The sequence below is a fragment of the Triticum aestivum genome, chromosome 5B (assembly GCF_018294505.1).
Source record: "Triticum aestivum cultivar Chinese Spring chromosome 5B, IWGSC CS RefSeq v2.1, whole genome shotgun sequence".
In the NCBI taxonomy this organism is placed as follows: domain Eukaryota; kingdom Viridiplantae; phylum Streptophyta; class Magnoliopsida; order Poales; family Poaceae; genus Triticum; species Triticum aestivum.
Genome location: NC_057807.1, coordinates 334,453,584 through 334,469,375, shown reverse-complemented (window position 1 = coordinate 334,469,375; position 15,792 = coordinate 334,453,584). Strand labels below are relative to the sequence as shown.

Sequence of the window (15,792 nt, the reverse complement as noted above, 5' to 3'; positions counted from 1 at the left end):
GGACTCCCCCAATTCACCATGGACCGAGTGAACAAGCCCTCCCCTCTGAAGCTGATTCCGGAGGAGAAAGCCGACGTGAAGATGTTGATGGAGCGAGTGGTGCAGCTGGTTCGGGACGGAGTGACAGGCATGGACCTCTTGGAGGTTTTCCTCAAGCGCCGCATCCAACCTCTCCAGTTCCGGAGCCACTGCATGTGGTTGTACTATGGGCCCGCGGACGAGACCAGAGTCCATCCAGAAGAAGTTGACGATGACACTCTGGAAAGGTGGATGGTAGCCGTTACCGGGAACAGGGACAACCCGCGCGGAGCCAGAAGGATTCCTCCACTCGACCACGACAGCATCCCAAACAAGGTACACTTGCTCTGCTTTCCGTGGTGTCTTTGTTGTATTCATTCTTGCCGATCCTGTCGACTGGTCGACTGATCGTTGTTTGGGCGACTGCTAGGCCTTCACCGAGCTGTACTCGATGCCCAATGGGGCACAAACTTCGACTGAAGAAGGCGAGGCGAGCGGGGGCGAGGCGAGCGGAGGTGAGGCGAGCGGGGGCGAGAGCCAGGGAGAGGAGGAATGGGACTCGGATGCTGCAGGGGATGACGACGACGATGATGATGATGAAGGTGATGAAGATGACCTCGAGGACGAGGAAGAAGAGGAGGAGGAGGTCGTTCCACCGCGCTCAGAAAGGCGGTCGAAACTCGTCCACGACCCCTCAACCGAACGTGGTAAGGGGGTAGCGACCGCTGCCCAGTCGACCAAGCGCCCTCGGACCACCTCTCCGGCGCCGACTGAAAAGGCGCCGAAGCAGCCCAGGGCGGCCTCATCGAAGCCGGCCAAGCTTCTGCCGAAGATGAAGGTGTCCATCCCCACCATTTCAGGGTAATAGTCTTGTTCATATTTTCTTATTCTTATGCGAACTTTATCTCTGGTCGACACTGATGTTAGTCGACTGATCCTTTGGAGCTGCAGTGCTGCTACTTCTGAGACCTCGACCCGGGCCGATGACCACGAGATGGAGGATGCCGCAACTTCGAATCCAGGTGCCGTGTCCTTAATACCATACTTAGTCGACTGACTCGCGATCTCTGATCCTGACACTTCTCTGCAGCTCCACCCAACACTGTTATCGATCTGCCTGATGATGATGAGGATGAGGAGCCGCTGAAGCACAGGAGGAGTCGGAAAGCGCCTGCCGGCAAGGTGTCTCAGGATGCGTCAGCGCCTGAGATTCTGACTGTGGAGGGAGAGAACACCACTCGACACACGGTGACCTTCGCGACCCCACTGACGAGTGCTCAGCAGCCTTCCCTCTTCACGACTCACCACGTCCCAGAGGACCAAGCTGGTGCGGCGAAGGAGGCGATACGCCAGGCGGGACTCATGATGGAGCAGCTGAAGACCATCCGGGATGCGAGTCAAGCAGCCTATGACGCCAGCTCTGCCCTCCAAAGCAATGTCCAGGTCAGTCGACTGCTGTTTGTTCTGTTGGATACGCTCCCAAAAACTTTTCTTTTCCGGGATTTATATTGGTTACCCACTGGGAGTGTTGAATAAACTCCGTGTTAGCGGGGGCACGCTGAGTGCACCCGCTGGGTGTAGTCTCCAAGGCTAAGGTCGACTGCTGGCAGTCGGCCTTAGGCTTTATAATGTCGATCTTTCTATCAGTCGACTGGTCGACTGGATTTCGCAAACCGGTGGGGGCACGCTGAGTGCACCCACTGGGTGTAGTCCCCGAGACTGTGGTCGACTGCTTGCAGTTGATCACAGTCTTAGAGAATGCGTCTCGTACACTGTTTTTTTTTTTTTTTTGAGGTCGACTGGTCGACTTTGTCTTCAACAGGATTAGTGGGGGCACGCTGAGTGCACCCACTGGGTGTAGTCCCCGAGACTACGGTCGAATGCTTGTATTCGGCTGTAGTCTTAGAAACTTGTGTTTTTCCCTTTTTCACTCGGAAGTGAATTATTTTTGACGTTTAGTCGATTGGCTCTTCGCAGAACTCCTGTGATCTTGTGGCTCGCTACTCAGAGCTAGAACAGAAACACACTCAAGTCGAGCTGAGCTTGAAGCTGGTTCAGGAGAAGCTGACAAAGGCGAAGGAGGAGACTGAAGGTATGTTTGGTGAGACCTTGACAACTGCTTTTCCTCTTGCTTGTTTCAACATCTGATCATGCTGTGTCTTGCAGGTAAGGTAAAGGAGGCCCAGCAGAAAAAAGACCTTGAGCTAGCTGAGAAGATCAAGCTTGCTGACGAGAAGTTAGCTTCAGTCACCAAGCTTGAACAGGACAATACCAACCTGAAAACTGCTCTTGGGATTGCCAACAAAGAAGTCAGTCGACTGAGAACCGACAAAGCTGCCTTGACCGATCAAGTCAGCAAATTGACTGAGAAGAAGACTGCGCTGGAGGCCTTCCTGAGTGGCTTTGCCAAGAAGCTGTTTCTTATGCTCGAAGGTAAACTTCCATGTTCGGCAAGTATTTCTGACTGTGGCTTCTTCCATTCGACTATCTCCTTGACTTAGCGATCACTCTTGCAGAATTTTGTCAAAACTTTGAAGAAGAAACCAGCCGACTGGAGCCAAACCTTGACCCTGTCAATTCTCCGGTAAATGACGAGGTTGCCATGGATATCTTCCGACTGGAATCTCGCGTTGCATCCGTCGTGGATTATCTCGCCAGGCTGAAGGCCGCCACATCTCGCATCGACTCGACGCTCTGGCCTGAGGAGACACTTCAGAATGACCTTGAGTCATTAATGGCCCGCTTGAACACGATCCCTGGTCGAGTGCAGGAATGGAAGAAGTCCTCAGCTCGGTGTGGGGCAGATGTCGCTCTGTGTCTGGCCCGAGTCCACTGCAAGGATGCACGAGAGGAGAAGCTGGCGGCTCTTCGGGTGGCCAATACCAAGAAGCACGACTTTAGGTCCTTCATGGAGACTTTCCTTGCAGCTGCCACTCGGATCGCCGACGGGATTGACCTTGATGAATTCGTCGCACCTTCCAGCCCTCCACAGGAGGGGTAAAAAACTTCTTATGGCTCGACTCTTTTAAATTTGCCTCGGTATGCCGAGTGGAATTGTATCCGACAAACTTTAACAGGCTTGACGCCTGAGCACTTTTGGTTCCCTTAGACATCGATTCGAACTTGAATTCGGCGTTTGAATATGATTGCCTTCGGCTCAAAATGTCCTTTGCAGGTTCAAAGCAAGGTGCCTGTGCTTAGGCGAGCACGAGGCCGCAGCTAAGCCTCCGAGTGGAAGGCTGGCTTACCACTCGGTAGGATTCTGATAAACTTAGGCGAGTGCTTGGACTGCAGCTAAGACCCCGAGTGAGAGGATTGCTCACCACTCGGTAGGATTTTTATAACTTAGGCGAGCACGAGGCTGCAGCTAAGCCTCTGAGTGGAAGGCTGGCTTACCACTCGGTAGGATTTTGATAAACTTAGGCGAGTGCTTGGACTGCAGCTAAGCCCCCGAGTGGGAGGATTGCTCACCACTCGGTAGGATTTTTATAACTTAGGCGAAACGGATTCGCAGCTAAGCCTCCGAGTGAGAGTCTGGCTCACCACTCGACAGGATTTTGATAACTTAGGCGAGCACGAGGCTGCAGCTAAGCCCCCGATTGTGAGGATTGCTCACCACTCGGTAGGATTTTGATAAACTTAGGCGAGTGCTTGGACTGCAGCTAAGCCCCCGAGTGGGAGGATTGCTCACCACTCGGTAGGATTTTGATAAACTTAGGCGAGTGCTTGGACTGCAGCTAAGCCTCCGAGTGAGAGGATTGCTCACCACTCGGTAGGATTTTGATAAACTTAGGCGAGTGCTTGGACTGCAGCTAAGCCCCCGAGTGTGAGGATTGCTCACCACTCGGTAGGATTTTTATAACTTAGGCGAGTGCTTGGACTGCAGCTAAGCCTCCGAGTGAGAGGATTGCTCACCACTCGGTAGGATTTTGATAAACTTAGGCGAGTGCTTGGACTGCAGCTAAGCCTCCGAGTGGGAGGATTGCTCACCACTCGGTAGGATTTTGATAAACTTAGGCGAGTGCTTGGACTGCAGCTAAGCCCCCGAGTGAGAGGATTGCTCATCACTCGGTAGGATTTTTATAACTTAGGCGAAACGGATTCGCAGCTAAGCCTCCGAGTGAGAGTCTGGCTCACCACTCGACAGGATTTTTATAACTTAGGCGAAACGGATTCGCAGCTAAGCCTCCGAGTGAGAGTCTGGCTCACCACTCGACAGGATTTTTCCAAACTTAGGCGAAACGGATTCGCAGCTAAGCCACCCTGACACAATTATTTCTAAACCCATGAATTACAGAAGCTCTTTATTGCAACTCATCCGAGTGTTATAACTTAAGTGTAAAACGGGCGGAGTAGCTCCGCGTTCCAAGCTCGGGGCTCGTCGATATTATGCTCGACGTTGTAAAGACGGTATGCCCCGTTGTGGAGAACCTTGGTGACGATGAAAGGGCCTTCCCAAGAAGGAGCAAGCTTATGTGGTTTGTGCTGATCCACTCGGAGAACCAGATCCCCTTCCTGGAAGGCTCGACCTCTCACATTTCGAGCGTGGAAACGGCGCAGATCTTGTTGGTAGATGGTCGACCGGATCAGAGCCATCTCCCTTTCTTCCTCTAAAAGGTCGACTGCGTCCTGCCGCGCTTGTTCAGCTTCTGCTTCGTCGTAGGTTTCGACTCGAGGAGCATTGTGGAGAAGATCACTTGGCAAGACTGCTTCGGCTCCGTAGACCAAGAAGAATGGAGTTCTTCCGGTCGACCGATTGGGCGTGGTCCGCAGTCCCCAGAGCACAGATGGAAGTTCATCGACCCAAGCTCCAGCCGCGTGTTTGAGATCACGCATCAGTCGCGGTTTCAGCCCCTTGAGAATCAGTCCATTAGCTCGCTCTGCTTGTCCATTCGACTGCGGATGAGCGACCGACGCGTAGTCGACCCGCGTGCCTTGGGAGTTGCAGAAGGTTCTGAATTCCTCTGAGTCAAAGTTCGACCCATTATCCGTGATGATGCTGTGCGGGACTCCATATCTGAATACCAGTTCCCTGATGAAGCTAACAGCAGTACCGGTGTCGAGGCTCTTGATCGGTTTAGCTTCGATCCACTTGGTGAACTTGTCGACTGCCACCAGTACATGCGTGAAGCCACTTCGTCCTGTTCTCAAAGGACCGATCATGTCCAGCCCCCAAACTGCAAAAGGCCAGACGAGTGGGATGGTCTTCAAAGCTGACGCAGGCTTGTGCGACATATTCAAGTAGAACTGACATCCTTCGCACTTATCTACTATCTCCTTTGCCATCTCATTCGCCTTGGGCCAGTAAAATCCGGCTCGGTATGCTTTGGCCACGATGGTTCGAGAGGATGCATGATGACCACAGGTTCCCGAGTGAATATCGTTGAGGATGAGTCGACCTTCTTCTGGTGTAATGCACTTCTGTCCGACTCCAGTCGCACTCTCTCTGTATAATTGTCCTTTGATGACGGTAAAGGCCTTAGATCGACGGACGATCTGTCGAGCCTCTTCCTCGTCCTCCGGAAGTTCTTTCCTCAAGATATATGCAACATATGGAATCGTCCAGTCGGGAATGACTACCAAAACCTCCATGATCAAGTCGACCACCGCTGGGACTTCAACTTCAGTCGGATCTGTGGCACTCTTGGGTTGCGGAGTTTCTTCGGTAAAAGGATCTTCTTTGACTGATGGAGTGTGTATATGCTCCAAGAACACACCACTCGGAATGGCTTCTCTCTTGGAACCTATCTTTGCTAGATCATCAGCTGCTTGATTCTTCAGTCGGGGTATATGATGGAGCTCCAACCCCTCGAACTTTTTCTCCAGCTTCCTCACTGCACTGCAGTATCCAGTCATGGCTGGGCTTCTTACGTCCCACTCTTTCATCACTTGGTTGACCACTAAATCTGAGTCGCCATAAACCATTAGGCGACGGACGCCGAGTGAAATGGCCATGCGCAACCCATATAGGAGGGCCTCATATTCTGCCTCATTGTTGGAGGAATCAAAGTGAATCTGGAGCACATATCTGAGCTTATCTCCTCTGGGGGAAACCAGGACAACCCCAGCACCGGAACCATTCAACATCTTAGAGCCATCGAAAAACATGGTCCAATGCTCCGAGTGAACTTCAGTCGGCTGTTGCTGTTCGACCCACTCGGCTAGGAAATCTGCTATTGCCTGGGACTTAATGGCTTTCTTTGCCTCAAACTTGATATCAAGGGGAAGAAGTTCAATCGCCCATTTGGCCACTCGACCAGTTGCATCTCTGTTGTGCAAAATCTCTGATAGTGGAGCGTCGCTGACGACTGTGATTGAAAAAGTGATCTTTCGGGCAGGCCCGGTTTATGTGCTTGAAATCAATGCACATTCGGAGCGACTTGTCCTTCTTAGGAACCATGACGACGTTAGCGAGCCACTCGGAATGGAATATCTCTCGGATAAATCCTGCCGCCAACAGTCGAGCCACTTCTTCACCGATGGCCTTTCTCTTCTGGACGGCGGACCGCCGAAGATGTTCTTTTACTGGCTTTGCAGACTTGTCGACTCTTAGGCGATGCTCAGCCAGTCCCCTGGGAACACCTGGCATGTCAGCGGGCTTCCATGCAAAAATGTCCCAGTTCTCACGGAGGAACTGGATGAGCGCTTCTTCCTATTTTGGGTCGAGTGTTGTGGAGATGCGGGTCGGAGCTGCTTCGGGGTCGGTCGGGTGGATGTGAACAGGCTTCGTCTCACCGGCCGACTGGAATGCAGATTCTGTGGCGGGCTTCTTGGATCGCAACAAGTCACTCGGATCTGCGTTTTGCTTGTACTCTTCGAACTCGACCGCTGTCACTTGGGAGTCGGCAATTTTGGAGCCCTTCTGAAAGCACTCCTCTGCCTTTTTCCTATCTCCGGTGACAGTGATCACACCTTTGGGACCGGGCATCTTCAATTTGAGGTACACGTAACATGGTCGGGCCATGAATCGTGCATAGGCTGGCCTCCCCAAAATGGCATGATATGCACTTTGAAAATCCACGACCTCAAATGTCAACTTTTCTTTGCGGAAATGCTTTGAATCGCCAAATACTACGTCCAAAGCTATCTGGCCGAGAGACTCAGCCTTCTTCCCTGGAATAATTCCATGGAAGCTCATGTTACTCGTGCTCAATCGGGACATCGGAATGCCCATACCTTTCAGCGTGTCTGCATATAACAGATTCAGCCCACTTCCACCGTCCATCAGCACCTTTGTCAGTCGAGTGCCTTCGACAACTGGATCGACCACCAACGCTTGCCTCCCAGGGGTGGCAATATGAGTCGGGTGATCAGATTGGTCGAATGTGATGGGTGTTTGAGACCACTTCAGATAATTTGCCTTCGCTGGAGCAACCATGTTAACCTCTCGGTTAATTACTTTCAGTCGACTTCTGCTTTCCACATCTGCGAAGATCATCAGAGTGGAGTTGATATGCGGGTATCCTCCCTCACTGTCCTCTTTGTCTTCGGCTTTGTCCGACTCCTTCTCCTTGTCCTTAGACTGTTTTCCCTGAAACTGCTGGATCAGGAGTCGACATTGGCGTGTGGTGTGCTTTGGGTAAATGATATTGCCCTCTTCATCTTTCTTCGTGTGTATATGACACGGCATATCCATCACGTCGTTCCCTTCTTTATCCTTCACCTTGTTGGGGCTCCAGGATCCTTTTGGTTTCCCCTTAGACTTTCCTTGAGTCACGGCCAGAGCCTCTCCAGGAGCTGCCGGTTCAGCCTTCCGCTTCTGTTTCCGACTGGAATTCCCTTTTTCCGACTGACTCGGCTTGTGCTTGCCGCTTCGGAGTCGGTCTTCTTCTTCGCCGTTGGCGTACTTGGTAGCAATCTCCATCATACGACTCAAGGTCATGTCACCGGTTCGACCAAATTTCAAGCTGAGTTCTCTGTTCTTGACGCCATCTTTGAAGGCGCACACTGCCTGATGATCAGAGACGTTTTCCACTGTGTGATGCAAAGTGATCCACCTCTGAATATACTCTCTGAGAGTCTCATTGGTTTTCTGCACGCAGACTTGCAACTCTGTCAATCCCGCTGGCCGCTTGCAAGTCCCTTCGAACGTTCTGACGAACACTCGGGACAGATCTTCCCAAGTGCAGATACTGCTAGGAGGTAATTGGGTCAACCATGCCCTGGCAGAGCCTTCCAACATGAGGGGCAAATGCTTCATGGCCACCTCGTCGTTCCCACCACCGATCTGAACTGCCACTCGGTAGTCTTCAAGCCAAGTTTCAGGCTTAGACTCACCAGTGAACTTGCTGACTCCTGTCGCCAACCTGAAATTGGGGGGAATAACAGCGGCTCTGATAGCTCTGCTGAAACATTCAGGGCCAGAAACATGTACTCGACTGCTCGTGGGCACTTCTCTGTCGAGTGCACCACGATGGGCTCTGTTCCGGTCGACCAACCCTTGCACGATAATGGATCGCGCGTCGAAGCCTGGCTCCCTGGGGTCAACTGGAACTCTACGCCCTGTACTGTACTGACGCCTATCATCTGGCTGCCGAGGAGCGTAAGACCCACCCCTCGGAGGGGAATAAGGCACTCGACGCCTATCATCTCGGTCGAGCCTGTCGCCATATTGATCTCGCCGATGTTCATACCCTTCGCGCCGCGGAGGCGATCTGGGGCTGTGAGCCGACTGTACCGTATTCACAGTGACAGATCGACTGTGAATCCTGTTGCGCGACTGAGACACGGCTGAATTCTGATCTCCTGCTGCCCGGAGCAGATCTCTGATCTGCAGCAAACCTCTGCCAGCTTCTGACTGCGAAGGCTGAATGGACTCTGCTATACGGGTCGCTGCTGCTAAATTCTGAATCGGGGTTCGATATACCTGAGTCGGCGGGAAGAGTTGACGTCGACTGGTGTCAGGAACTCGTTGCCGCGCGCGCTCGTCGAGTGCTCGCTGAAGGTTCTCCAGTCGAGTGCGCTCGGCCAAATTGGCCAGGCGCGCCTCCTCCAAGGCGCGAGCCTCGGGGGTTTCTCCTGCGATAGGAATACGCAGGGGATCCTCGTTCCTGCGGCGAAGCTCTTCTCTTTGCAGAGAGTCGAGTGGCTCGGGCTGGTATTCTTTGTAACCTCGAGCAGGGTCGCCGCCGTCGCCTGCTCCACCACCGCGGGCGAAGCCGGGAGGGCTATGAGGCCCGTTGACCATCAGGATTTCCGCCGCTGGATCACTGCTTCCGCATTCGGATGCAGTCTCTCCGGAGCCAGTCGACTGATCGAACAAGCCGTAGAGATATTCGTTGGGCTCGATTGCCGCAACTTGCGTAGTGGTCGACTGGCGAGCCACCGCGTGACTCACCCATCGCTGAAGCCTCGACCGACCTGAGCGCTTGCGCTGGCGGGAGACCGGGAGGGTGGAAGGAACTGACCGATACTGGGTCGACGGTTGCCGCAACAGAACGCCGCGGACACATGCGCGGAAATGCGTCGCACCGCGGACGGGGAGCGCATCAACATCGAGCGGAGCCTCTTGGAGCCATGCGGAGTCGTCGGCGATGAAGGTGAGAGTGCCGAGACGGATCTCTTGACCCTCGACCAAAACTCCAGCAGACACCATGATGAAAATACTCGGAAGAATCGCAACTTCTCCACAAAATCGCTAAAACACCTGCCCCACGGTGGGCGCCAACTGTCGTGGTTCTAAGCCTGACAGTAGAGTGGGGGGTAGGTATTGAGAGGCAAGGTCCTAGCTATGGAGAGGTTGTAAGCACAAAGGATGTACGAGTTCAGGCCCTTCTCGGAGGAAGTAACAGCCCTACGTCTCGGAGCCCGGAGGCGGTCGAGTGGATTATGAATGTATGGATTACAAGGTGCCGAACCCTTCTGCCTGTGGAGGGGGGTGGCTTATATAGAGTGCGCCAGGACCCCAGCCAGCCCACGTAGGAGAAGGTTTAAGGTGAGTTAAGTCTGGGGCGTTACTGGTAACGCCCCACATAAAGTGCCTTTACTATCATAAAGTCTACTTAATTACAGGCCGTTGCGGTGCAGAGTGCCTCTTGACCTTCTGGTGGTCGAGTGCGTCTTCGTGGTCGAGTCCTTCAGGCCAGTCGAGTGTGTCTTCGTTGGTCGAGTGAATCCTCGTTGGTCGACTGGAAGGCGACCTCTTCTAGGGATGTCCTAGGGTAAGTTACTTGGGACAGGTCCGTGACCCTACCCTAGGTACATAACCCCATCACTGGGTGCCCCCCGAGGCCTAGTCCGAATTGGACTAGGGGGAGGGGCTGCGCCCCCTCCTTCATTCTCTTCTCTTCCCTCTTTCCTTGACTCCTACTCCTACTACTTGGAAGGGGGGGAATCCTACTCCCGATGGGAGTAGGACTCCTCCTTGGCGCGCCTCCTCCTGGCCGGCCACCCCCTCCCCCTTGATCCTTTATATACGGGGGCAGGGGGGCACCTCTAGAGAACAACACAAGTTGATCTTCGTGATCGTTCCTTAGCCATGTGCGGTGCCCCCCTCCACCATATTCCACCTCGGTCATATCGTTGCGGTGCTTAGGCGAAGCCCTGCGTCGGTAGAGCATCATCATTGTCACCACACCGTCGTGCTGACGGAACTCATCCCCGACACCCTGCTGGATCGGAGTCTGGGGATCGTCATCGAGCTGAACGTGTGCTGAACTCGGAGGTACCGTACGTTCGGTGCTTGGATCGGTGGGATCGTGAAGACGTACGACTACATCAACCGCGTTGTTATAACGCTTCCGCTTTCGGTCTACGAGGGTACGTGGACACACTCTCCCCTCTCGTTGCTATGCATCACCATGATCTTGCGTGTGCGTAGGATTTTTTTTGAAATTACTACATTCCCCAACATCTACAGCGGAGAAAGCAGAGGTGAACATGTTAGTCGAGCGGGTAGTTCAATTGGTCCGTGAGGGCGTGACTGGCATGGATTTGCTGGAAGTGTTTCTTACTCGACGCATCCAGCCACTCCAAGCTCGTGATCATTCAATGTGGATGTATTCGGGCTCCAATGACACCGGTCAGGTCCACCCAGAGGAGGTCACCGATGAGATGGTGGTCCGGTGGCTGGAGGGCATTACTGGAAACAAAGACAATCCTAGGGGGTCCAGGAGAGTCATCTCATTCGACACTAAAAATCAGCCGGACAAGGTCTGATCTTATTACCGAGTGTCTTTTCAATCTGACTTGCGAGCATCTTTGAATCTGAGTGATGTTTGTTTAACTTCTTGCTTTGCAGATTTATACTGAGATGTACTCGATGTCGAACGGGGAGCAAGCCCAGGAGGGAGCGGAGAGCGCGAACAAGAGTGCCGACTGGCAATCCCCCAACAATGATGATGAGGAAGAGAGTGACGATTCGGACGATGAAGAAGAGGTTGACTCACCACCCCGCACAGAGCGCCGATACAAGCAGTCTCACGATCCTGCAGGTGGGCGCAACAAGGCAACACCTCCAAGCAGACAAGTGCAGAAACGCACTCGGACTTCGACTCCGGAGCCGTCTGAAAAGGTCGCCAAGCAGCCCAAGGTTGTCCCTTCAAATCCTTGGAAGACCTTACCGAGGATCAAGATGGACGTTCCCGTCGCTTCTGCGTCAGTGTTCTGTCTTTCTCTATTTTACTGTCGACTCATACTTCTGCTTTGACTGAGTGGGTTTTGAATCTTTCAGTGTTGCAACTTCTGGGACCTCCATGGACATCGACAAGGCTCAGGATGATGAAGAAACCAAAGACGAAGCTACTTCCAAAGCGGGTATGATTCTGCAATCTAGTGCTTATTTTGCTGGTTGAATTGTCGGCCGACTGAGCTCTTATGATTGAATTTTTTGCAGCCCCACAAAATGTCATTGAACTTCCAGACGACGATGATGAAGTGCCTCAGAAGAATACGAGAAGGAGGGGCAGGACTTTAAGCAGGAGAACGCCTGCCAGCTAGGTGCCTCAGTCGACATCAGCACCGGAAACAGTAGTTCAGCGATCCGGAGATCCGATTTGGGCCTCTGTTTCTTTTGCCAATCCTGTGTTGACTGACCTTCCTTCGACGTTGATTGCTCAAGTCCATGCTCCGTCCGTGCAACTCCATGCCTCAAATCCTCTGGCTGCTCCGGCTGTTCCATCAACTCCTCTCTTTGTTACCCATCATACTCCAGAAGACCCGGTGGGTGCTGCTAAGGAAGCTATACTCCAAGCAGGTTTTATGATGGACCAAATAAAGGTGGTGCATGAGGCTAGCAAGGCTGCCTACGATGCCAGCTCTGCTCTGCAGGTTAATGTCAAGGTGAGTTGATTTCTGATTGAACAGAAACTGTTGCTTTGTTATCCGTAAGATGTCCCTGGATGAGTGTTTTGGAACCTTTTATGTGCATCTGTCATGAGTCTGCACTTTACATCCAATCACCCACTGGGTGTTTTTAACTTATTGCTGAATAGTTCTTCCACTTGAGTCGACCAAGTTAAGCCATTGCCGTTGAACAAATCAGACCGGACAACACCCCGGACACGTCATAGAACTCTAGATCTGGCACCCCACCACGACTAAGACGCCGAACGAGGAAACCATATTTGCCATCCACGTACCACAAACCCAGCACATGTTCCGTCTTTCAGAAGTCGTCGATGCAGACCATAATATGCATCCGCTCCTGGTCTACCTCCAAACTCCGCGCCGACGCTGGACCAAACGTCGTCGCAACGGCGGAGCCCGAGGACACAGGTCCACCACGAGGATGTTGTCACCGTCACGCCATCCTTGCTTGAACAGTCTGGTTTCCAAATCCATTCCCAGCCATAGGACCGATGACATCGTGAGGGAAGGATCTGAAGAATTTTTATTCAACGCCGTCATCATCGCCGTCGAAGCCAAGACGATGAACAACCTAAAAACCTAGACTACAAGAAAGTAAAAAACGATCCACATGCGTGGATCCGACGATCCCCTCACCACCGACGACCGAGTACACTGGCGAAGGAGAGCCGCCGGAGGATGGCGCTGAAAGATGGGCTCTCCTGGCGGCAGCTAGGGTTCCAACCGCCAAGAGAAAAAACGGCTGACCCGATGCGGAGCTGCCTTTCGTTAATGCACAAAATTCCTTGTTCTCGTTAGACTGACCAGCACGTTTATTTGGTGGCTCGTAAAGTACAGCTAGCGTGCGGAAAATATCCCGTGGAGCTTAGGCTTAGGTGCATCCCCTTATCTAGCCATCCATCTTTGCATCGCGATTCGTGCAAGAACTTTTCTCTTTTTGTTTCTTCCAAATAAAACAACATATGAACTTAAAACTTTTGCAAGATAGCAATACATTCTTACTACAATGAGAGAAAAAACTTTCAGATTTTTTGGTCCATCATAAGTATTAAAAATAACGTTTTTTAACAAAGAAAATCTCATTTTGTATATTAATATCTGTCAAAAAAATTTATAAGTTTTTCTCTCATTGTAGTAAGAATGTTTTGCTATCTTGCAAAGTTTGAAGTTCATATGTTGTTTTATTTGAAAGCAACAAAAAAGAGAAATTTTTACGTAGTAAATTAGTTATCTAGCACGGATCTCAAAGTTATATTGAAGAATATGGATAGAAGTTGTCCATGAGCCTAAGCTCTACAAAAACCGCGTCCCAACTTCCACATATACGTGCATAAATACATCAGCGGCATCTCCTTCGGCGCCGGTCATCGGCAGCACAGCAAGCCTGCAGGACCGGTGGCCAGGGCAGCTCGTACGGGTACGCCGCTCCCGCGTACCTATTCCTCTCGTGCGTGCTCTCCGTCTGCAGCGTGTCGAGCTCGACGGAGAAAAGGCAGGTCTCCCCCCTGGGCGTCAAGAGGATGTACCTCTCATTGGCCGCGACAATGTCGGCTGGCCGCAGCCTCACGACCTTCTCCGTCACCCACTCGCCGCTGCCCTGGAGCTGCGCAAAGACCGTGAGGTCTCTGTTGATCATGCGGACGACGCGCACCGCGCCGTCTTCGCCGCCGATGACCCAGAAGGTTGACAACTCGTCCCGCCACCCCACGACGGCATCCGGGAACATGACGAGCGAGAACTCCAGGGTGGACTCATCGAGAGAGAGCACGACGCCGTCGCGCTCCATCGTCCAGTAGAGCGACCAGCGCGTGCGCCCTACGAAATTGATTAAGCCAAACCACGAGAGGGGGACGCCGCCGCTGCCGGCCGCGCGCTGCCCCAAGCTCCAACCGCCGTCGGCGCCCGAGGAGAACACGCAGGCCCGGGGTGCGGCACGGGCATGCGCGACGTATTCGTAGACCGCGACGATCACCCGGAAGTTTGACATGCCGTTGCAGCCACCCGTCTCGTCGACGGCGCTGCCGTCGAGCAGGAACGCGCCGAAGCACAGGTGGCCACGCATCGCCGGCGGGTAGGCGATCCCCTGGTACCGTCGCGAGAGCGGCTCGCAGACGACGAGGTCCGGGAAGCGAAGCTGCCCCGTCCAGTCTGTTCTCGCCCTGTAAAAGAGGAGGAGGCTGCCGCGGCTGTCGGCGAGCTCCCAGGACGAGGAGCCATCGCATTCCGGGAGGAAATCGAGGGAGAAGTGGCGTCTGTCGATGGCGTCGGCAGCCGTGGGGTCTGGCACGAACACCTGGTTGTTCCCGTCGGGCGGCAGCTTCTCGCGGTAGGGCCGGTCGACGACGTGGTAGTGACCGGCGACGTGGGCTGCGTGGAGGGAGCGGAACCGGGCCAGGAATGAGGTGTCCGCGACAAGGCGGAGCCAGCGCTTACAGGTGAAGGCGGCTCGGACGAGGGCGACGGAAGAGCCGACGCGGAGGAGCACGAGCTCGAGGAGGTGATCGGGGATTTGGTGGACGGTTGTCGGCCCTGACGGGATGTCGCTCCTCGACGCTGTCTTGAGCTTGTTTTTGCTGCGCTGTCCTCGCCGGCGGCCAGCCATTGACCCGGAAGTCGGATGCACTTCTTGACGGGAATGAATCCTCGAGACAAAAATGGGTCTGATAAACTGAGTCAGTGAGCAGCATAAAACGAGCTGCTGACGGTTTAATACACTCAAGCGATGCGATTTGGAGCATATGCATTCGTGCCACTCACGGAACCTTCATTTTCTAAAGATCGTGCAACTTGCCTCCCACGGAACTTAACACTTGGTCGCAATGCTGGCGCCGCGCCACAGGAAGCTAGAATAAAGTTTACTTCAATCTTGGCACAATGGCGAGTCAACTTCATTTTTTACCCGTACGCGTAGTTTTTATTTTAGTTTGCAGTTTTGCAGGGTACCCGTACGCGTAGTTTGACACATGGAACATCAAATTATCCCATTTAATAAGAATTTCATCAGTTTGCCCATCCAGTGAAATTTGTGCCTGTTTTTACCCGTCAGTACAAAGAACACATAAATACAAATATAACATCCATGTGACCATGTCTGTAGACCACCTAACGACGACTATAAGCACTGGAGTTGGCCGAAGGAGCGCCGGCCTCATCGCCCCTCCCTCACCAGAGTCAGGCCAAACTTGTTGTAGTAGACAACCGGGATAAAAAAAAAGACTGCCCCAGTTGCGTGTTCATGGTCGACTTGACTCGGATAAAAAAAAGGCCAGACCCAGTTGGGAGTTGACGGTTGACTTCAACCGGGAAAAAAAATGAATGCCTAGTTGTGAGTCGATGGTTGCCTTGCAACTAAGGAAAAATAGAATCGATGCAGTTGCAAGTTAAGGATGGACATGAAAAGAAGAGTTGGGATCAGTTGCTATACGAAAAGAAGCACTAAGTCTAGATACAAGTCGAGGCTGGACTTAT

The 15,792-nt window shown here is 52.9% G+C and overlaps 1 protein-coding gene across 1 annotated transcript; it reads right to left on the bottom strand.

Annotated features, from left to right (window-relative positions):
* Positions 1-13,573: 13,573 nt before the first annotated feature.
* Positions 13,574-14,987, bottom strand: LOC123116074 (uncharacterized). The gene has a single exon (XM_044537080.1). It carries the CDS (start codon positions 14,924-14,926, stop codon positions 13,664-13,666), a length of 1,263 nt encoding a protein of 420 aa, XP_044393015.1. The 5' UTR covers positions 14,927-14,987; the 3' UTR covers positions 13,574-13,663.
* Between the last annotated feature and the right edge of the window lie 805 nt (positions 14,988-15,792).